Source organism: Myotis daubentonii, chromosome 17 (genome assembly GCF_963259705.1).
Source record: "Myotis daubentonii chromosome 17, mMyoDau2.1, whole genome shotgun sequence".
Lineage (NCBI taxonomy): Eukaryota > Metazoa > Chordata > Mammalia > Chiroptera > Vespertilionidae > Myotis > Myotis daubentonii.
Window position 1 is genome coordinate 29,365,779 of NC_081856.1, and position 22,390 is coordinate 29,388,168.

The 22,390-nt window shown below is 43.4% G+C and overlaps 1 protein-coding gene across 3 annotated transcripts; it reads left to right on the forward strand.

Annotated features, from left to right (window-relative positions):
* The first annotated feature begins 2,023 nt into the window (after positions 1-2,023).
* On the forward strand, positions 2,024-21,475 carry DSCC1 (DNA replication and sister chromatid cohesion 1). 3 transcript variants are annotated; one of them, XM_059671839.1, is made up of 9 exons: positions 2,026-2,328; positions 5,985-6,153; positions 7,213-7,347; positions 11,597-11,687; positions 13,333-13,471; positions 13,928-13,980; positions 14,224-14,378; positions 16,598-16,746; positions 20,228-21,471. In XM_059671839.1, the coding sequence occupies exons 1-9, from the start codon at positions 2,147-2,149 to the stop codon at positions 20,334-20,336; spliced, it is 1,182 nt and encodes a 393-aa protein (XP_059527822.1). In that variant the 5' UTR covers positions 2,026-2,146; the 3' UTR covers positions 20,337-21,471. The 3 variants fall into 3 exon arrangements, with proteins under 3 accessions (XP_059527823.1, XP_059527822.1, XP_059527824.1); XM_059671841.1 differs by lacking the exon at positions 2,026-2,328 and adding an exon at positions 2,532-2,669 and having other exon boundaries at positions 20,228-21,472; XM_059671840.1 differs by lacking the exon at positions 7,213-7,347 and having other exon boundaries at positions 2,024-2,328; positions 20,228-21,475.
* Positions 21,476-22,390: the final 915 nt, after the last annotated feature.

A 22,390-nucleotide genomic window follows, 5' to 3' on the forward strand; every position in this document is an offset into this window, starting at 1 on the left:
CTTTCTCCCTTTTCCCTCCCGTTCTCTCTCCACTCTATTCATGAATGATTTGTCATCTGTGCATTTGAAGTTGTTTGTCTGAACATTGGGTTTTGTAATACTGAGGAAAATATATTTTTTTAATATATTTTATTGATTTTTTACAGAGAGGAAGGGAGAGAGATAGAGAGTTAGAAACATCGATGAGAGAGAAACATCGATCAGCTGCCTCCTGCACATCCCCCACTGGGGAAGTGCCCGCAACCCAGGTACATGCCCTTGACCGGAATCGAACCCGGGACCCTTCAGTCCGCAGACCAACACTCTATCCACTGAGCCAAACCGGTTTCGGCAGGAAAATATTTTTAATGTGTTTAATTCACATTTAATGCATGAATATGCTCAGTGTTAAAATTTATGCATTAAAGATCAATCAAAAATCTCTTTTGATGTCCTCTTCCACTCCCCTTCTTAGAGGTAAACTTTATTACAATTCATTCATTCAATTGTTCAGCAAACATATATATGAAGATCCATTATATGCTGGGTGCTCTGCTTAATGATGACCTAAATCATATCCTAGTAAACTTTATAGCTTTACAGTCTTAGAAACAATAAAAGCATATCAGCACAATTTACAATAGCTAAGATTTGGAAACAGCCCAAGTGCCCATCAGCAGACGAGTGGATAAAAAAGCTGTGGTACATTTACACAATGGAATACTATGTGGCAGTAAAAAAAGAAGGAACTCTTACTATTTGCAACAGCATGGATGGACCTGGAGAATATTGTGCTAAGTGAAATAAGCCAGTCAGAGAAAGATAAGTATCACATCTCACTCATATGTGGAAACTAATGAACAAAATAAATGGATGAACAAAATAGATACAGAGACATAGAACCATGGAACAGACAGGAATTTCAGAGGGAAGGTGGGGATGTGGGTGCTGTGGGGGTTTGGGGATGTGGAGGAGAGATTAATCGGGGAACTTATATGCATACTAGAGGCCTGGTGCACGACATTTGTGCACTGGAAGGGGGGGGTCCCTCAGCTCGCCTGCACCCTCTCGCAGTCCAGGACCACTTGGGGGGGGGATGTCTGCCTGCCGGCTTAGGGGACAGGCCTAAGCCGGCAGGCAGACATTCCCTGAGGGGTCCTTAGCACTGCTGCCCCTGTGCTTGCCAGCCATGAGCCCAGATCTGCTCCCTGGTGGTCAGTGTGCGCCATAGCAACCAGTCATTCAGCCATTCGATCTATTTGCTTATTAGCCTTTTATTATATAGGATGATGAGCTATTCTCTTAAAAGTTTGTATTCAGGTTACTGTAAGATCTTGCCTTAGAGAACACATGGTGGGAGGTTTACACATCTTACAGGGGTGAGTTTGCCTGTCTACTGCAGGAGAATGCAGGGCCTTATGACCCCCAGAAATGTTGGTTTCCTCTTGACACCGGTCCCAACTTGCCATCCAGCACAGGCTAGGTACTCAACCAATGGATGGTGTCTCCTAGATATGATATGAAGGTCCCCAGATCCAAATAAATTCTACCAGGGCCTAGCTCCCGGTCCACAGTGTTTGCACCAAACCCAGCAGGATGGTTTTAGAGCCATAGCCTGGGCTGGAAGCAGACTTTGCCACCTCTTTGCTGTACAACCACAGGCAAGGAGCTTGCTCCCTCATTTGCAAAACGGGATGACCGAGGGCCCACTTTACAGGATTGTGGTTCATGAAATTATGCGTGCAAAGTGCTATTTCAAGGCCCACCACTAGCAGAAGATGAGACTATTTTGCAGGCTAGGAAACGGAGTATTGTCGGTAAATAAGAGGGGGCACCTGGAGGGGTGGGTAAGGGTTCCGCGTGGCACGCCGCGGGGTCGCAGCTCTGCCGCCAAAGCTGCCACCGAGGTGACCCCGAAAAACGAAAGTGTTTCTTTGCAACATCGCGGGCTCGCCCAGCGGAGACCAGGCGGCAGCCGGGCTCGCGCACGCAGCGGCTTTGGGACCGCCCCGGGGATGCGGCCGCAGCGCGCTCCGCCCGGAAACACGCCCCCAGCCGCTTTGGCGCGCTTTAGAAACAGCTGGGTTCCGTGTAAATTTCCGAGTCGCGGCAGCTCGGGAGATTTAGTTCTAGTTTCTAAGCTTGCGGCCCCCCAACCCGCGCAGCCATGAGGAGGACCCGCGACGAGGTGGACGCGACGCTGCAGATCGCCAAGCTGAACCCCGCGGAGCTGCTGCCCGCCGTGCAGTGCCTGGGCTTCGGCCCGGGGGCCAGCGCGGCCGCCGCCGGCGACTTCTGCCTCCTGGAGCTGGAGCCCGTGCTGTGCCAGCAGCTGGAGGCGGGGTGCAGGTGAGCCGGGCGCCGCGCCTCCTTCTGATTTTCTCTGATGGGGATCTTGGCCAGGGAGGTGCATTTATTTGCAGGGGGGGGGGGGGGGGAAGGGGGGGCTCACAGCAGATTGGTGGCGGGATCCCCAGCTCGCTGTCTTTTCCCTAGGGTTCCACGCCACTGCTAGGCCGTGCAGTGAGCTGGATGGTGTGACCCATAGGACTGCTCCAGCTGGTCTTGCAGGCCTGTGTCAGCGGAAACAGCCCAGGAAACATGTAGAACCTAAGTGAGGTTTTGACAATATTAACAGTGATGCCAGGGACTGCAGAGAACCTTTGGACATTCTACCTTGAAATCTAATGGTAATAGCTAATGTCTATAGAGTTCTTCTTCCCTTCTACTTATATATATATTTTATTCAGACAATAGGTGGGACTGTAGGGAATACATCTAAAGCCATTTTACAGACTTGGTAATGTAGGAGGTCCCTCAAAAAACCCCAGTCTTGCTTGAGGTCACTCAGTGAGGGTCTGAAGCCATTTCTAAATGTAGGCCAGCTACCCATTTGCTGCAAGACCACGGATTAAAAAACAAACGGCCGGGCTGGTGTCGCTCAGTGGTTGAGCATCGACCATGAACCAGGAGGTCAGGTCAGGCAGGGCACATGCCTGGGTTGCAGGCTCGATTCCCAGTAGGAGGCGTGCAGAAGGCAGCCGATCAATGATTCTCTCATCACTGATGTTTCTATCTCTCTCTCCCTTTCCCTTCCGCTCTGAAATCAATACATTTTTTTTAAAGGAGAAGTCTAGAGAATTATTCTTTTCCTTTAGTTTTTTTCTTTTTTCTTTTTAATCCTCACCCAAGGATATTTTTTCCATTGATTTTTAGAAAGAGTGGAAGAGAGAGGGAAAGACAGAGAGAAATATTAATGTGAAAGAGACACAAAGATATTGCCTCCTTCATCAGCCCTGATCAGGGCCAGGGAGGAGCCTGCAACCAACTTAAATGCCCTTGACCAGAATCGAACCCGGGACTCTTTGGTCTGCAGGCCGATCCACTGAGCCAATCAGCTAGGGCCTTTTTCTTTAGTTTTTTTTTTTTTTTTTTTTAAATCCCTTTTTTCTTTCTTTATCTCTCAATTTTGTGCAGTCCCAACTCCTGCAAGTTAGGATTACAAGCTGTGGCTTGAATCTCTTCTGTATTATAGGTTCCTCCAATACCTGTATTTTATTATATTAGTTTGTTCTGTTGTAGGTTCCTTTAAATTGAATCCTTTAGCTGTCCTTCACCCATCAAGCAATATTATGGTTAAACTAGAGGCCTGATGCATGAAATTCATGCAAGGGGCTCGGCCCTCGCAGCCCCCGCTTCGTCCAGGAGGGATGTCCGGAAGGTTGTTCAGCTGTCTGGTCTAATTAGCATATTACACTTTTATTATTATAGATTATTATAGATGGACAGTCTCCAGATGCTGGCCACTAAGTTTCTTTAAGGGACCTGATGGAGAACTTCACTCATGGGTTTTCATCCCCACTGAGTTGGCAGGGATTTGAGAAAGGACTTCAGATGTGAGGACCTTCTCTTTGCCCAGTTATAATTAACCTACCTGGCAAAACCCAGAAAAACAGAAACCTGGAAATGTGGATTTTAAAATTTGTGTGTGCATGTGAGTGGGGGGGGGGGGGATAGTTCTAAACAAAATATTACAAAGCAGGGCTAGTGCAATCCATATATATAAAAGCCCAGTGACCGGAACGGTGAATGACTGACCAGAATGACCAGAAGGACTGGTGGCTATGACACGCACTGCGGCAGCCAACCAGCCTGATCCAGGCCCCAATCCCCCTCCCCCTCCATGGCCAACCCGGCCCCCAACACCCCGATCAGGGACCCTTTGGTCTGCAGGCCGATCCACTGATCCACTGACCGGACCCCACCCATGCACGAATTTGTGCACTGGGCCTCTAGTGTAGAAATAAACAGAATAGGTACTTGGGAGTATTAAATGTTATTAGCACCAGGAGGCTATAGAAACCTTTTATTCTTTTCACTTAAACAGAGGCTTAGTTTAAAAATATTTATACAGGCTTCTATTTCAGGTTTTTAAATTCTTTAAAAGAAGTGGATTGTATGCAGGAGGGTTAAATGCTTTACAGACGAGGAACCCTGCTAGAACCAATGCTCTTGTTGCCATTTCAGCATCTTTGTGTTTGGTCTTTCTTTTTCCTCCTCCTCACTTTTATCCTTTCCCTCTCCCTTCCTGCTGCTTTTTCCCACCTGTGACCCTTTATCAGAGACTTTATTTAGACCAGTTTGTAAACATATCTTCATATTTTGAATTCAGCATTGTAGCCTTCTTTTCACAGGGTCCCAATTTCTTTGTGACATAGCTGATGGTTAGGCCAAGATGTGCCCCTTTGATTGTTTGGAACAAAACAAGAAGGACCACTCTTAGATGGGATCCGGGACCAGCAGCGTGGACATCATCTGGGAGCTTGTTACAAATGCAGAGTTCTAGGTCCCATCCCAGACCTATTGAATCCCCATCTGCTTTTTAGCAGGATTCCCAAAGATACTCCTACATAAGTTTGAGGAGTACTGCTTGCGCATGTTTTAGAAAATTGTAACATCTTGCCAAAACCGGTTTGGCTCAGTGGATAGAGCATTGGCTTGCGGACTGAAAGGTCTCAGGTTCGATTCCGGTCAAGGTCATGTACCTGGGTTGCAGGCATATCCCCAGTAGGAGATGTGCAGGAGGCAGCTGATCAATGTTTCTCTCTCATTGATGTTTCTAACTCTCTATCTCTCTCCCTTCCTCTCTGTAAAAAATCAATAAAATATATAAAAAGAAAAAAAAAAGAAAATTGTAACATCTTGACTGAAGCTTCTGGATGCTTTGTCTTTTGCTCTTCCCTTAGTTTGCACAATGATGCCATATGGAGACATTTGGCCTCCTTTTTTAAAAAAAAATTTTATTTATTTTTTATTTTTTATATATATATTTTGGCCTCCTTTTTAAAAATATATTTTTATTGATTTCAGAGAGGAAGGGAGAGGGAGAGAGATAGAAACATCAATGATGAGAAAGAATCATTGATCGGCTGCCTCCTGCACGCCTCCTACTCGGGATTGAGCCCACAACCTAGACATGTGCCCTTGACTGGAATCAAACACGGGACCCTTCAGTCCACAGGCTGCTGCTCTAGCCACTGAGTCAAACCAGCTAGGGCAACATTTGGCCTCTTTGGCTTTTTCTTGCCCATGTTATTTTTCCCTAGTGAGGCCACCTGCTGCCCTGTTGGCTCTCAATTGGCCCAGTGCTTGCTCTGTGGAGCCCATCATTGTGTGAGGCCTATGAGAGCATCATGACAAATTTTGAATTCTGTCAGCCTAGAGCAGTGGTCGGAAAACTGTGGCTCGCGAGCCACATGCGGCTCTTTGGCCCCTTAAGTGTGGCTCTTCCACAAAATACCGACTTCTGCGCATGGGCCACGAAGTTTCAATCACACTGTACGTGCGCGCCCGCATGTGGTATTTTGTGGAAGAGCCACACTCAAGGGGCCAAAGAGCCGCAGTTTGCCGACCACTGGCCTAGAGGATTTGGGGCATAGTTTATAATGAAGATGTCCATTGGCATATCAATAAATCATGTATTTTCTTTTTCCATTTTCCTGTAGTATGGTGATTCGTGGTGATAAAGATGAACAGGCTGTGCTGTGCAGTAAAGACAAAACCTATGACTTGAAGATAGCAGATACTTCCAATATGTTGCTTTTAATTCCTGGTTGTAAAACTCCAGAACAGCTGAAGATGGAAGAAACCCACTGTAACATTATTCACACCGAGGTACTGTAGTTTGTCTCCTGATTATATAAGTATGAGAATGACAACACATGTCTAATCTTGCCTTTAATTAAAAACTTTAGATATGGAATGTATAACCACAGGAACTCTGAAAAGTTCTCTAATGATATTTGAGAGCTCTCAGCATTGTTTTTGTTGTCTTGTGAAGTTGTCTTTGTTTGCCAGTTTGTGGGCTAGGGATGACATCAGTCTTTCTGTTTTAGTCCTTACGCCCCTCTTTTGAAGGCCTTAAATTCAGCAGCAAACATCAGGCTCTGGGCCTTGTCTTGGGATTCATACTTTGAACTAATTCGAGATCAGAAGCATCCCCTGACCTTCCATTTCAGAATTGGAAGGCACCTGGAGATGATCCACTTCAGCCTTTTCTCCTCTCATGTGAAGCACTTACTGGGCCCCTACTAAGTGTTAGATGCCAGGCAGGTTCTGGCGATACAGAGAGGAATAACAGTTCTTTATGCATCATTGAGCCTCTATCAACTGGATTTCCTTGAGTGGTAGGTCTCTCACTGGTTCACCAGTCCAATAAGGAGCTAGCTGCAATTCTAAAGAGTACAGCGTTCTTGAATTGAAGTGTTTCTCCCTTACCATCTGCTTAATTTTGACATCATGAGTAACACAGAACAAAGGTTCCCTCTTCCCTTTAACATTTCGTCATTATTTGAAGACTGTGCAATGTCTCTTGTTTATTTTCTGTTGTGCAGTCTAAAAGTATTCATTTTCAGTTGTTTCTATTTTGTTTGTAAAATTGTCACCTTTCTGGTTATTCTTCTCTGGGCATACTCTGGTTTCCAAAGTACACGTCAGATATGGAGCTCAATTATTGGTTCTCACTGTGTTGGCAGTAGCTTCTGAAATGGGGTTTGAAAAGATTCCTGAAGATGCCTATCCACTTGTTTGAGGTGCTGGATTGGTGCCTTCCCAACAGAAACCAGAACAACCATTTCCCTTTGCTTCTTGTTGAGGGCAGATGGGTGGGTTGAAATTGAGATTTTTCTTTTTAGAATGAACCCTAAAAAGTGATAATGTATTTATAATTTTTAGATCTTTGGTTTTTCTAATAATTATTGGGAACTAAGAAGATGTAGACCTAAATTAAAGAAGCTAAAGAGACTTTTAATGGCAAATACCTATGAAGGACCTGACAGTCAAAAAGAAAAGGATTCCAATTGCTCAAAAGTAAGACTATTATTTTCGCTTTTTATTTGGAATTAAAAAAATAGAACTATAATTACAGGCACTTACTGGTGACATTTTTACATTTTAAACTTTATATTATGAAAATTTCAGACCTATCCAGAAGCAGAAAGAGTACCGTGTATTCATCACTCAGTTGAACATTTAACAATATTTTGTCAGTCTTGCTTTTTTCTATCCCCTGCTTCCTCCTACCTCGTTTTCCTTTTTCTGGAGTATTTTAAAGCAAATTCTACATATGGTGACATTTACCTGGCTGAAAGTTCATGTTCCTAACTATTCAAAAATAGTTTTTTACAAGTTAGATTAATTTTTATTTAATTGAAAGTTATAATTAGGGGCTCTTTAGAAAAGACATTATGATAAGTATTGGAATACATTATGAAAAGTATTCTTACTCTAATGTCAAAATTGACTAATTCTTGGAAATATGGAAAAATATAAACCAAGTAAAAATGTTTTTAAGAGTTTTTAATGTAATTCAAAATTATAGAACTCTACTGGTATTCTGAAGACCATATTTGTATTAGAAGTTCTCTTTTTCTCCATTGATTTTTTTTTTGGGGGGGGGGGGTTTACACCTTTATTTAGATACTAGAGGCCCGGTGCACAAAAATTTGTGCACTCGGGGGGGCCCTCAGCCCAGCCTGTGCCCTCTCGCAGTCTGGGACCCCTCGGGAAATAACGACCTGCTGGCTTAGGCCTGCTCTCGGGTGGCAGAGGGCAGGCCCAATCCCTAGGTGCAGCCCCTGGTCGGGATCAGAGCAGGGCCCATTGGGGAGTTGGGGCGCCGCCCCCTGTCATGCACAGAGCAGGGCAGATTGGGAGGTTGCGATGCCACCCTCAGTCACACTCAGGATAGGGCCGATTGGGGGGTTGGGGCACCGCCCCCTGTCACACTCAAGGCAGGGTCGATGGGGAGGTTGCGGCGCCACCCCCTGTCATGCACAGAGCAGGGCCCATCAGGGGGGTTGGGGCACTGCCCCCTGTCACGCACAGAGAAGGGCCCATCAGGGGGGTTGGGGCTCCGTACCTTGTCACACACAGAGCAGGGCCAATCAGAGGGTTGAGGAGCTCCCCCCTGTCACTCACAGAGTAGGGCCGATAGGGGAGTTGGGGTACTGCCCCCTGTCACACTCAGGGCAGGGCGGATCAGGGGGTTGGGGCACCGCCCTCTATCACCCACAGAGCAGGGCCGATCAGGGGGTTGGGGCGCTGCCACTGTCACACTCAGGGCAGGGCCAATGGGGAGGTTATGGCTCTACCCCATCACACACAGAGCAGGGCCCGTGGGGGGGGGAGGGTTGGGGCGCCGCACCCTGTCACACACAGAGCAGGGCGATCAGGGGGTTGGGGGGCTCCCCCCTATCAGGCACAGAGCAGGGCTGATCAGGGGGTTGGGGCTCCTTCCCCTGTCACAAACAGAGCAGGGCAGATAGGGAGGTTGTGGCCCCGCCCGCTGTCACACACAGAGCCGCAGGGCGATCAGGGGGTTTGGGCGCTGCCCCCTGTCACGCTGATCCCGGTGCCGGGAGGCATATTACCCTTTTACTATATAGAATAGAGGCCTGGTGCATGGGTGGGGGCTGGCTGGTTTGCCCTGAAGGGTGTCCTGGATCAGGGTGGGGGTCCCCACTGGGGTGCCTGGCCAGCCTGGATGAGGGGATGATGGCTGTTTGCAGCTGGTCACACACCCTTCAGGTTGGGGGTCCCCACTGGGGTGCCTGGCCAGTCTGGGTGAGGGGCTGAGGGCTGTTTTCAGGCTGGGACTGAAGCTCCCAACTGCTCCTTTCTTTCTTTCTTTCTTTTTTTTTTTTTTTTATTCTGGGCTAGCTTTAGCTCTGGCTCCAGCTCTGAGGCCTCAGCTGCTGAAAGGAGGTATCTGGTTTGTTTAGGTTCTATAATCGAAACAATGTATCAACTCCAGCTCTGAGATTCCGGGCTCTGGGCTCGCTGAAAGCAGGTTTCTGGGGTTTTGTTTAGCTTCTATATTTGTTACAATGTTTTTTAAACTGCAGGCTCAGAGGCCGGCAAGGCAGGCGGGGAACGTTGGAGTCCTCCGTCACTGAAGCAAGCAAGCCTCATGTTAGTTTCAAGCTGCCTGGCTGCCTGCCGCCATCTTGGCTGGCAGTTAATTTGCATATCGCCCTGATTAGCCAATGGGAAGGGTAGCGGTTGTACGCTAATTACCATGTTTCTCTTTTATTAGATAGGATAACTATATACCAAACAATTCACTTATTTTTAAAGTGTATATATAATTCAATGTTTTTTAGTATATTTACAGTGGTGTGCAATCAGCACCCTGATGAAATTTAGAACATTTTCATCAGCCTCAAAAGAAACCCTGTACCCTTCAGCTATTACCTTCCAATTCTATTTTTCCCAATTTCCCTCTTCCACCTCAGCCCTAGGCAACCACTAATCTACTTTATTTCTATTGATTTGCCTCTTCTGGACATCTCACATGAATGGAATCATATCATTTGTGGCCTTCTCTGACTGGCTTCTTGTTTGACTTAGCATGATGTTTTCAAGTTTCATTCATATTATAGCATGTATCAGTAGTTAATTCCTTTTTATTGCTGAATATTACCCTACTTTATGGCTATATCCACATTTCATCCATCCATTCATCAGTTGATGGGCATTTTTAATTGAGATGAACTACACTGCTGTGCTATGGGCACTCATATACAAGTTTCTGTTGCACTTAAATTTTCTAAACATTTTTTTTTTAAATAATCCATCAGGGCCATGCTTAGAGGAAGTGGGGTGGGGGGGAGGAGGCGGGCGGCAAACAGAGAGACATGAATCGGTTGACTTCCCTAGGCTCCCTGACTGGGGATGGAACCCGAAACCTAGGTATGTGCCTTGAATGGAAATCAAACTGGCAACCTTCAGATGCACAGGAGAATGCTCAACCAACTGAGCCACTACGTTTTCATTTCTCTTGGGTATATATCTAAGAGTAGAATTAACGGGTCATGTGCTTATTCTGCATAATCTTTCGAAGAACTGCCAGACAGTGGCTGCACCATTTTACATTCCCATCATATGAGGGTTCCAATTCCTTCAGATCTTTGACAAAACTTGTTTTTTTCTGTCTTTTTAATATCCATCTAGTGGGTTTGAAATGGTATCATTGTGGTTTTGATGTGCATTCCCCTAATGACTAATGATTTTGAGCATTTTTTTCATGTGCTTATTGACTATATATTTTTGGAGAATGTCTATTTAGGAACTGCTTTGTCCAATTTTTAATCGGGTTATTTGTCCTTTTGTTACTAAATTGTAGGAGAGTTCATTATACAGTCTAAATACAAGTTCCTACCAGATAGATGATATGTAAATATTTTCCCCTATTCTGTGGGTTGTTTTTTCACTTTCTTGATTTTTTTAAGAATTGTAAATATACATAACATAACATTTACCATTTTAATCTTATGTGGATAGTTCTGTGGCATTAAGTATATTCAACCTTATTTTGTGACCATCACCACCATCCATCTACAGAAATTTTTTATTTTCCCCAAGCTGAAATTCTGTACCTATTATACACTAAATCCCTAGATTCCCCTGCCACCCAGCCTCTAGTGACCAACATTTTACTTACTGTCTCTATGAATTTGACTACTCTAACTATCCCATGTTAAGTGGAATCATGCAATAGTTGTCCTTTTGTGTTGATGATGTTTTGAAGAACAGAGTATAAAAATTTTTCATTTTGATGAAGTCCAATTTATCTATTTTTCCTTTTGTTGCTTGTGTTTTGGTGTCCTATCTAAGAAACCATTATTAAATCCAACATCACTTATGCTTTCTTCTAAGATATCTACTGATGCCCTGACTGGTTTGACTCAGTGGATAGAGCTTTGACCTTAGGACTGAAGGGTCCCAGGTTCAATTCCAGTCAAGGGCATGTACCTTGGTTGTGGGCACATCCCCAGTAGGGGGTGTGCAGGAGGCAGCTGATCGATGTTTCTCTCTCATCGATGTTTCTAACTCTCTATCCCTCTCCCTTCCTCTCTGTAAAAAATCAATAAAAAAATATATATTTTAAAAGATATCTACTGATTTTGTGTAGTAATCATTACACATTAACAAAAGAATTGAGCTAGTGTTTAAATATTGCCTTAATCTACTTTATGTATTCTCCCAAATTCAAGAATCTTAAAAAATATTATTCAAAGGTCTTAAAATGTTGTTTGTTCGTTTTCTCTTGTTTCAGTATACAACTGAAGATTTGCTTGACCAAATTCAGGCAAGTGAGGAAGAAATAATGGCCCAATTACAAGTTCTAAATGCCTGTGAGATTGGAGGTAGCTTTACTTGTCATTGTTATTAATAATGATGATGGAATTGAGCATCATATAAGAGAAAAAGAGACAAGTTTTTGGACATCTTCACCCTATTATATTTTGTTTATTCTTTTTGGAGGCTCACAGATGATGATATTTGTATTTTGGGGAATGGGTAGAGAATACATGTGATTTTCTTTACATGAAGAGGTCAGTCCATGACCAGTACTTTAACCTTTTGCTTTGGATGAAGAGGTAGTAGGAGAACCATGTTAGCTCGAGAAAGGTCTTAGGTATCAGGTAGTCTAATCCCTTCATTGTTTTTCTTAGTTTCTTAGGTGAAGAAACTAAGGCCTATTTTTAAGGGAAACTGACTTGTCCAGGGCTACCTATTGAGTTAGTGATAAGGCATAGAACCCAGATGAACTTGAACTTGAATTCCTGGTTCGGAATTAATTTAATAACCTCATTGTATTTCCAAATTGCTTGGAAGATAAGACTGTGTTTCTTCTTGTGGTAACATGTAACATGCTTTTGAATATAATGGTTTTATAGTAAACCTATGTAAAAGATAGAATAGTGTGTGTTGGTCTCAGGGGTTGAGGAAGAAGCCCAGTAGTATCTTCTTTAAGTGTTTTGACTGGTTTCCGGTCTGCAGTTGGAGTTTTTTCCCCAGCGTCTGGGCCTGCAGTAAGAGTAGGCGTTTATGTGCATTTGTCAGCCCTTTTAAGCTAGCCCAGAGAAGCAGCTTAACTCAGCACCCATGTGTGAAGGAGGAGGAAATCGGCACGGGTTGATAGATTCACTATTCAATTTGCTCACAATCTTTCAAGCAGGATTAACTTTTGTGAAACCTTAACTTGAATGTGTGGCAAATTCTGCTGAGTAAAGCAACTGTGCATGACTTGAGAACTAGAAACACTTAGCTCACTTGGTCCTAAGCATAGGAAATGCTTTCTTTCTCAGTGTTACATCACAACTCCATTTTTAATGTTGCCTTTATGTTTCAGAATAAGAATAGCAACATTCTCCTTTGGAAGTGGTGGATGTGTACTTGATTTGTTTCTCCAATGGTGATGGTAGTGCCTTCGATTATAAAATGGCTTTTCATTTTTCATGGGACTAGGGGAAGGTATCTTAATGCCCAGCCTTCATTTTGCCACTGGTCCACATCGTACCTCTGAGTCTGTTGTCTCTGGAATGAGCTAGACTTCCTTTTGAGCGTGAGAACCCCCTTGCAGGCTAGCTGAGGTGAGAGTGATGACCATGGCAGTGCCCCTAGCGGAGGTTGCGGTGTGGGAGAGCGAACCCATGGCCTTCACCTCATTAGTATGACATTCTAATGAAATGACTGTACCAGCCACGTCCATTTAGAACAACAAGATTATTGTGAGATATTGATTTTAATATTAAAGCACTTGAAAAAAAAATCAGTGTTAGTCATATTTGAACTACTCTTTAAAAACCACAATTTGTAATGGGAGAAAAGCATAAAACGAAGTATTGTTTATTAGGAAAGTGAAGACTTTTTTTTTGAAAGTAAAGACTTTTAGTGTCTTTTTTTTTTTTTTTTGTGGTGGGCAAGAGCATGCTGCTACTTTATCAGTTTATTAGCCAATTAATTTGCTTAATATGTTCTTTGAGAAATATAACTTTGAATTTGTAGGTTATTGGAGGATTCTTGAATTTGATTATGAGATGAAACTTCTCAATCATGTAACTCAGCTTGTGGATTCTGAATCATGGTCTTTTACTAAAGTTCCTTTGAATATATGCCTTCAGGAACTTGGACCATTAGAGCCAGAGTAAGTATTTTAATCCCTGTCACACCAGATTTCCTTAAAGCGAAGGAAATTATTTTCCAGGGTGGAACTAAACCCAGGGCATAGACTACTTATATTTTGATAGTTTATAGAAATTTAAAAATTATACAACCAAGAAGGGCTTGGAATTTTGTTTACTGGGGTGAATAAATGTGCATTATGTTATTTTTGCATTAAAAATACAAATAAATAATTATGCTTAACTATTTTATAATAGAAGTGTGCTCATATAATTCATGTAAAAATAGCATGGGATCTGGCACATAGTAGCTTCCTAGTATATATTAGTTCCTAATGTAAAGTTTTACTTGGCGGCTAAAATCACTTACTATTTGAAATCACAAATGTGTATATCTTAGTTTCTAGTTAACAGTGGTATAGAAAATATAATGTATAAAAATGTGATAACTTTTCAAATGAGTGCTTTAAATTTTTCAGAGAAATGATTGAACACTGTCTTAAGTGTTATGGAAGAAGATATACGGAGGAAGGTAAGTTTGGAAAGTATTTTAATGGGTATAAAATCTTGTACGTTAAACTTGGTATGCTTTCCTGAGGTGTGTTTCTGTCCCAAATAAGGACTCCATGGGTCATGGGAGGTGAGTTGTGTAGAATTCCTTCTGGGGATTTCATGGAGGAAAAAGAAACAATAGGAGTGTATCACATGGTGAAGATAATATGAAAGCATTGGAAGCCTTTTCTTTAGGTGAAGTTTAGTTCTTTATTTTCCCCAGGTGAAATATATTTTGACTTGAGCGCTGATAAAATCTGTAGAGCAACCGCACAAATGCTACTTCAGAATGCAGTGAAGTTCAACCTCGCCGAGTTTCAGGAAGTGTGGCAGCAGAGCGTCCCTGAAGGAATGATAACCAGGCTTGAGCAGCTTAAGGTGAGCTAGCGATGATGATGGCTACCATGACAACAGATCATCATTAGTTACTAGGTGAAACGAAATTTATGTTGGAACTGAATCTGGAACCAATTTATTTTCCTAGCTACCCGTTAAGTGTATACTATACTCTCAATCTATCACAAAATCCTCTAAAAAAAAACCCAAACCCAAAACTTTATCGAACTATAATTTACATATCACAAAATTTGTCTCTTTAAAAGGGGTTTTTAGCAAATTTAGTGAGTTACACAGCCATCACCACAATCTAGTTTTAGAATATTATCACCTCAATGAAATCCCACAGGCCCATATATAGTTAATCCTGATTTCCACTCCATTGGTCTTTCTCAATTTCCACCAGCACCATTTTAGCTCAAACTATCATATTCATTTGGCTATAAATAACAGTAATATCCCTAACCAGGCCTTCCAAACTTTTAATTTTGCCCTGCTCCAGTCTATTCTCTGTGGTGCTACTGGAATGATCTTTAAAAAATGCCAGTCAGATTAGATGAATGTCTTGCTTAAATCACTTTAATAGTTGCCCAATGCACTTGAGATATAAAATCCAGAATTCATATTTTGGCCTACAAGGCCCTCCATAATCTCCATTTCATAATTTCTGTCCTACTCAATACATACCCAGTGTTCTTTCAAATTTTCAAGATCATCAAGCTGGCTTCTAGCTTAGGGCTTTCACTCAAGGCTTTTCGTTCCAGAATGATCTCCCTAATATCATCTGGCTACCTCCTACTCATCTTTGAGTAACTTCATCAAAGAGGCCTTCCTTCACTCTAAAAAAAAATGCCTCTCTTTTACTCTTCCATAACACCCTGTATTTTTCCTTCATGGCACTTATCACTTTGCTTTAAAAGTGTTAATTATGTGGCTGCCCACCTCCACTTTGATAGAATTTTGTTCATTGTTGCTTGCCAGTATTTAGCATCCTGCTTGGCATGTAGTGTATACTCAATAAGTATTTGTCAAATAAGAGAAAGGGTTTGCTCAATATTTGCAGAAGTCCTTTTAAGTCTTAGGCACTGTGCTAGATCCTGAGGTGCCATCAACGTGCTAAACTATCTAGAAAGTATTTGGGCCCATTCAGTGTAGTAGCAAGGACAGTAACCTGATGAGTTTTGCCTTTTGGAAAGAACACTATGACGGTAATGAGGATGGATGGATAGATGGATGGATGGATGGATGGATGGATGGATGGATGGATGGATGGATGGATGGATGGATAGATGGATGGATGGATGGATGGATGGATGGATGGATGGATGGATGGATGGATGGATAGATGGATGGATGGATGGATGGATGGATGGATGGATGGATGGATGGATAGATGGATGGATGGATGGATGGATGGATGAAGGTTGGCTAGATGATGAAAAGGAGACTATCCAGGCTCTCAACACTTAAATATTCCTAAGACAGTACTAGCTAAAGAAATAAGTGAGACAGAATGGATAGAGAAATGTTGAGGGCTTAAAACCTATAGGATAGTGACCACTTAGGTGTGGGGTTCGAATAATGGAATCTAAGGTGATGTCTCGGTTTCTTGGCTTCCTAGGACAGTGAGACTAGAGCAGGTTTAGGTGACAGATACTGTACGTTCATATATAGGTTTGTATATACGGATCAGGTGCTCAGTCGAAGAGACATTTGAATTGCAGATAAATCTTACAGGTATTAGCAAGTAATCGGTCGTCGAAATCATGGTTTAGTTGAGGTAATACAGAACTGACAGTGAGATGAGTAGAGGGGCAGGATAGAGGCCCAAGGAACTGTGACATCAAGCTAGGAGGGAAATAATGAGATGGTGATGTCAGAGATAAAGATTCAAAGAGGAAGGAATAATCAACATTAACAAAGAAAACAGCTAATGTGATGAATCCAAGGGCCCAGTGGCAATGACTGGTTACTGATAACCTTGAACTAGAGCTGTCTTTATAAATTGGTGTGGTAGAAGCCAGGTTACAGAGGAAAAAGGAGAAGTCAAAGAAGTCAAAATTTAAAGAAGCATTTCTTTTTTCTTTCTTTTTTTTTTTAAAGAAGCATTTCTATGAAAAAAAATTATTAGGTTTCAGTAGCTTGTGTTTCATGTAGCTGACATTTTAAATGCCCTGGGCTAAGCTAAACCTAAACATAAAAGAATAAGCTGTATTTAAACATTAGACCATTGCTTTACTCTTTTTCTCATTTCTTAATAGGGTTTGGCCTTGGTGGATAGACAGTCAAGACCAGAAATCATATTTTTGCTAAAAGTAGATGATTTACCTGAAGATAATCAGGAACGTTTTAATAGTCTATTCTCTCTAAGGGAGAAATGGACAGAAGAAGATATTGCTCCATATATTCAGTAAGTACTTTATTAAATTAAATATCAATTTTGAGGGCTGTTCTTTTAATAAAGAGTGGCATAGTGTTTTGGATTTTTATTAGAACACTTTTATTTTTGAGTATTTCCCAAGGACACTGCTTCCTTTGAAATTTTCTCAAGTGGAGGCTGTCTTCTATATTATCCTCATAACCACTGATCCTGAAGGTAGGGTATGTGTTATCTTTCTTCCTAATTCATATATATATATATATATATATATATATATATATATATATATATACACACATCAACACTAATAAAAGAGAAAAATGGTAATTGGCGTACGAGCTACCCTTTTCATTGGCTAATCAGGGCTATATGCAAATTAACTGCCAACTGAGATGGCAGTTAACTGCCAACAAGATGGCGGTTAATTTGCATATGTAGGCACAATGCAGGGAGGCCAAAGGGAAAGCAGGAAGAAGCCCCCTGCCACTGACAGTGATCGGAAACCCAGGGGGGAGCTAAGAGCTGGGGGGCAGGGCAAAGGCGGCCCTGGGGCCGCCTTTGCCCTGCCCCCCAGCCATGATCTGAGAATCAGGTGCCTTTTCCGCCCTGGCCGGTGATAGCAGGAAGTAGGGATGGAGCCAGTGATGGGAGCTGGGCACGGTCGAAGCTGGCAGTCCCAGGAGCTAGGGGTCCCTTGCCTGGGCCTAAAGCGAAGCCCACGATCATGGGGCCGCTGCAGCTGCAGGTCCCCGCTGCCCGGGCCGGACGCCTAGGCCAGAGGCATCAGGCCTGGGCAAGGGGCCGATCCTGCTATTGGAGGGTGATGGGGGTCAACGCCTGAGGGCTCCCAGTATGTGAGAGGGGGCAGGCTGGGATGAGGGACACTCCCCCCCACACACACACCCAGTGCACGGGGATCAGCGGAGCCGCGAGGCCTCCCGGCACCGGCATCAGTGTGACAGGGGGCAGTGCCCAAACCCCCTGAACCCCCTGATCGCCCTGCGGCTCTGTGTGCGACAGGGGGCGGGGCCACAACCTCCCTATCCGCCCTGCTCTGTTCGGGACAGGGGAAGGCGCCCCAACCCCCTGATCGGCCCTGCTCTGTGCCTGATAGGGGGGAGCTCCCCAACCCCCTGATCACTCTGCGGCTCTGTGTGTGACAGGGTGCAGTGCCCCAACCCCCTGATCGGCCCTGCTCTGTGTGTGACAGGGTGTGGTGCCCCAACCCCCTCCCCCCCCGCCCCCCCAATGGGTCCTGCTCTGTGTGTGACGGGGTAGAGCCATAACCTCCCCTTCGGCCCTGCCCTGAGTGTGAGAGTGGCGGCGCCCCAACCCCTCTGATGGGCTCTGCTCTGTGAGTGACAGGGGCCAGCGCCCCAACCCCCTGATTGGCCCTGCTCTGTGCGTGACAGGGAGTTGCGCCGCAACCTCCCCATCGACCCTGCCTTGAGTGTGACAGGGGGCGGTGCCCCAACCCCCCAATCGGCCCTACCCTGAGCGTGACTGAGGGTGGCATCGCAACCTCCTGATCCTCCCTGCTCTGTGCATGACATGGGGCGGTGCCCCAACTCCCCAAATGGCCCTGCTCTGAGCCCGACCAGGGGCTGCACCTAGGGATTGGGCCTGCCCTCTGCCACCCAGCAGCAGGTCTAAGCCAGCAGGTCGTTATCTCCCGAGGGGTCCCAGACTGGGAGAGGGCACAGGCCGGGCTGAGGGACCCCCCCCTCCCTCCCCGAGTGCACAAATTTTTGTGCACCGGGCCTCTAGTGTATATATATATATATATATATATATATATATATATATATACACACACACACACACACACACACACATATATATTAATATATTTTTATTGATTTCAGAGAAGAAGGGAAAGGGAGAGAGAGATAGAAACATCAATGATGAAAGAGAATCATTGATTGGCTGCCTCCTGCATGCCCGCTACCGTGGAGTCCACAACCTGGGCATGTGCCCTGAACGGGAATTGAACCCTGACCTCCTGGTTCATAGGTTGATGTTCAACCACTGAGCCACACCAGCTGGGCACTCACTTCTTCTTCTAAAATCACTTTTCTGCCCTCCTCCCTGCAAAATTGCGGCTCTTAGAGGTACAGTCAGACTATATACCCATCTCTGAGTGACACCTGTTACCTTTCCTGCTGCCTTGCTTTAACATCTTGTAGAAGCCAGATTGCAGAAGAACAAGTTAGCCCAGAAGCCACTAACACTTCCCCCTCTTTGCTGTGTCTCACCTCTTAGGTCCTCTCTTTTTACCCAGATTGGATTCTCTGGTCAATTTCTCCAACTATTACTCTATACCCTCCATTCCTTTGGTCCCCTCTCTCTGTCTTCTCATATCTCCCAGGCAAAAATATACAAAGATTAAACCCAACTTTCTGCTTGCTCTGTGCCTTCACCCGGGCAGCTAAAATTTCCTGGAGAGAAATACACAATGGGGCCTGGCAAGTGGTACTTACATCAAGCTGCCTAATTAACATTTCCACTTGAATATCTAATAGGAATTTCAAACCTAACATGCTCATAACAGAACTGTTGATACCTCCTTGTCCTAATCCCATCTTCCTCATCTCAGTTAATAGCACTACCATTAGTCCCAGTTACTCAAGCAAAAAGTCTAGGAATCAACTTTGTCTTTTTCTTCTCTCACCCCTTGGTTCACACTATGAGCAAATCCTGATGGGTCATCTTGTACGTGACTCTGAATTGGTCTCCCTACTTCTATTTTGCCCCCTTACCTTCTCCCTCTTTTTGTGAATATATAGTATAATGAATGCTCCATGAACTCACCACCTACTTTCCATAATCATCACTCATTGCCTCCATTATTTAAAACTTAGATGGATTATGCTTTTCCACTAATTAAAATTCTCTTAGTGGCTTCCCATAATGCTTAGAATTAAATCACTACTTCTTTCCATGGTTTTCAAGGCCCTACGTGATCTAACTCTTGCTCTCTTCCTATTCTTCCCTTTCCTCATTATGTGTCCGTCCTAATATTCTCTTTTTTGGGGTACAGAAGAGGAAGCTAAAGTTCAGGGAGGGCAGGTAACCTTGACAAGCTCACACAGGTAGCCTAGTATCCAGGTTCTCTGAGTCTAGACCCCCCTGTATCACATTGCTTGCTTGTATTTCTACTTTGGAGGTTGTGTGATAAAATGGAAAACAAAAACTTTGAAGTCATAGAGAGCTGGCTGCAAAATGTGGATTGTCCTTTACTTCCTGAGCCTCGGTTTCCTCATATCTAGTATGGGGTTAAATAATACATTACTCATACTCTTCTTGTGAAGTTTGAAGATAATACATTCAATGCACCTGGTCAATTAAGGCTTAGTAACTGGTCCCTACCCTGTCTCTCCTACACACACATACCCTATGAGATTTAGGAGAGAAAGATATAAATAAATAGTACTGTGAATATTATGTCCCCTAAAATATTTATGCTATTTATTTATTTATTTATTTATTTATTTATTTATTGTTCCTACAGAGATTTGTGTGGAGAGAAGCAAACCATAGGTGCATTACTCACTAAATATTCTCGATCTTCGATGCAAAATGGTGTTAAAGTTTATAACTCAAGAAGACCCATTTCTTAAAAGAACAACAGTCTTTTCTTTGCAACTAAAGTTCCTTTATAAAGTTGCTGGTTATTATAGGAAAAATATGCTTTTATGCATTTGTATTTCAGACTTTTAAAAACCTTGTACTACGAGGCATTTTTCTTTTCATCTTAAGCATTTTGAAACTACTGCTCTTCTTTTTTCTTAAATGTAATAGGCTATTCCGTCTTTCAAGTTATGTTTGTATTAGGTACACAGTATAAATAAGAAAGTGTTATTTCTTATGTTTAGTATATCTCTATAGTTCATTTGGTTTTATTTATTGAAAATATTTTCTTTTTAAATATTTAATATTGTATTTCTTTCATTAGGATTTGACATTGTAATCATTAATAAATTTAAATTTTTTTGGAGAACTAAATAGCCAAGAGAATTATTTATGCACTTAAATGCCACTTCTCAAGCAAGTGGGTTCCCATCTAGTTTCAACCTCCCACCAAAACAGGAAGTCACTACATGCTATCAGTTATCTACATTACTCATTTTCATTGATGAAATTGACTTGATAATTGCTCCTCCATTTGTCTGGCTGAAATGGGATGAAATGGATTTGATCCTCAATTCGATGTGAAGGATAATAATACTGCAGTTTATAATCCTGTGGTAGGCAGGTAGACAGATATGAGCAGAGCAAGGATGATAGGCCAAGGACAGAAGATCACCCAGGTTCCTAGCAATGGACAGTTATAGGGTAGGAACTTGTCCCAAGGGTGATCTTTCCTCCCCTAGCATATCGCTGGTCATGTAGTTGAGACCCCCTGACCTTTCCTCCCTAGAGATAACATCTAGGCCTCAGTTGTATTTCAACTCCAGGCCCAGAAAAGCAGCAAAACTAGACAATAGAGGCTACCTCAGGCCCAGTTGCATTGAATAATGACCCCCTGCCCTGGCTTAGACCAATCAGTGGAGACCCCTACCCAGAAAGGACACACCTGGGAAACTGCTGAATATTCTATTGAGATCTTCCCTTGGGGCCTCCGCTAAAATCTCCACCCTTAAAGTCCTCAGGACAGAGGACCCAGCTCCCTCTCCCCTCCTGGAGATGGGCGTCTTCCCTTTCCCCCTCCCCTCAGGTGCCTCACCTTTACCTTCCGCACTTCTAAGCTCCAAGGGCCCATCGTTTGCCTCTATAACTGTTTCCCAAGTCCATTTCTTTTACAAGTTACTCCTACCTCTGTGATGTTCTAAATAAATGCTCTTATAGTTTGAGTCTTGACTGAATTCTTTCCTAGCCAGAACTCAAGTCTGGAGGTTGCTGAACCCAGGTCTGGTCTGACCCCATTGGTCTAACACCCAGTGTCTTCTCACCTCTGCCAACAATCCTGTAACGGAGAAACGGACACAGGCAATACTCACTAGAAAACTACAGTATCTAGTTGGTTTTGGAATGCTTGATAAGCTTTTTTTTATAGCTTTACTTTCCTAATTTGCTTTTGTTTAGACCAAATTTCAAATTCATCCTAACTAATGAACTTACCATGGGGACAGTTGGAGGGGATAGGCCAAAGTTAAGTTTGGTCCAAGGTTAAAAATAATATTAATGGGTATTTCACAATCAACATTTAACTGTTGTTTAAATTTACAAAGTTTTTATTCTCATGCACATGAAATATAGATGCGATGCTTCAACAGCATCTTGCCTGTCTTTCAACACATTTTTCTGCATCTGTGTGGATCTTTTGTTCTATTTTTTAAAATACGGAGTCAGCAGTGCTCTGGAATTTGAGTCAGAGCATCGCGGGTCGAATTACATATTTTGTAACAACTTAATCTCCAGGGGCCCAGTGAGTTGATGGTGTCTGTTCACACAGCAAACCAGAGGCACAGCCCTTCTGGTGTCAGTGACTCCCCAGTTCCTAGTCCCCGGGCTCATCTCAAACCTGCCCCCCCCCCCACTTCTCAATGCGCATGCGCCAGACCTTCGCTCCGCTAACATTTAAATGCCCCTTCTTTTCCTTCCTGCTCTTCTCAACTCACACTACAGCTATTTGCGTTCGCTTTCCTAAACTTGAGCAGCTCTCATTCACTAC

Excerpts from the sequence above, each read along its gene's own strand:
- DSCC1 (XM_059671839.1), top strand. The coding sequence starts at position 2,147 with ATGAGGAGGACCCGCGACGAGGTGGACGCGACGCTGCAGATCGCCAAG. Across the intron at positions 11,688-13,332 it reads AAATGCCTGTGAGATTGGAG|GTTATTGGAGGATTCTTGAA; the intron begins GTAGCTTTACTT and ends TTGAATTTGTAG. Across the intron at positions 14,379-16,597 it reads CCAGGCTTGAGCAGCTTAAG|GGTTTGGCCTTGGTGGATAG; the intron begins GTGAGCTAGCGA and ends ATTTCTTAATAG.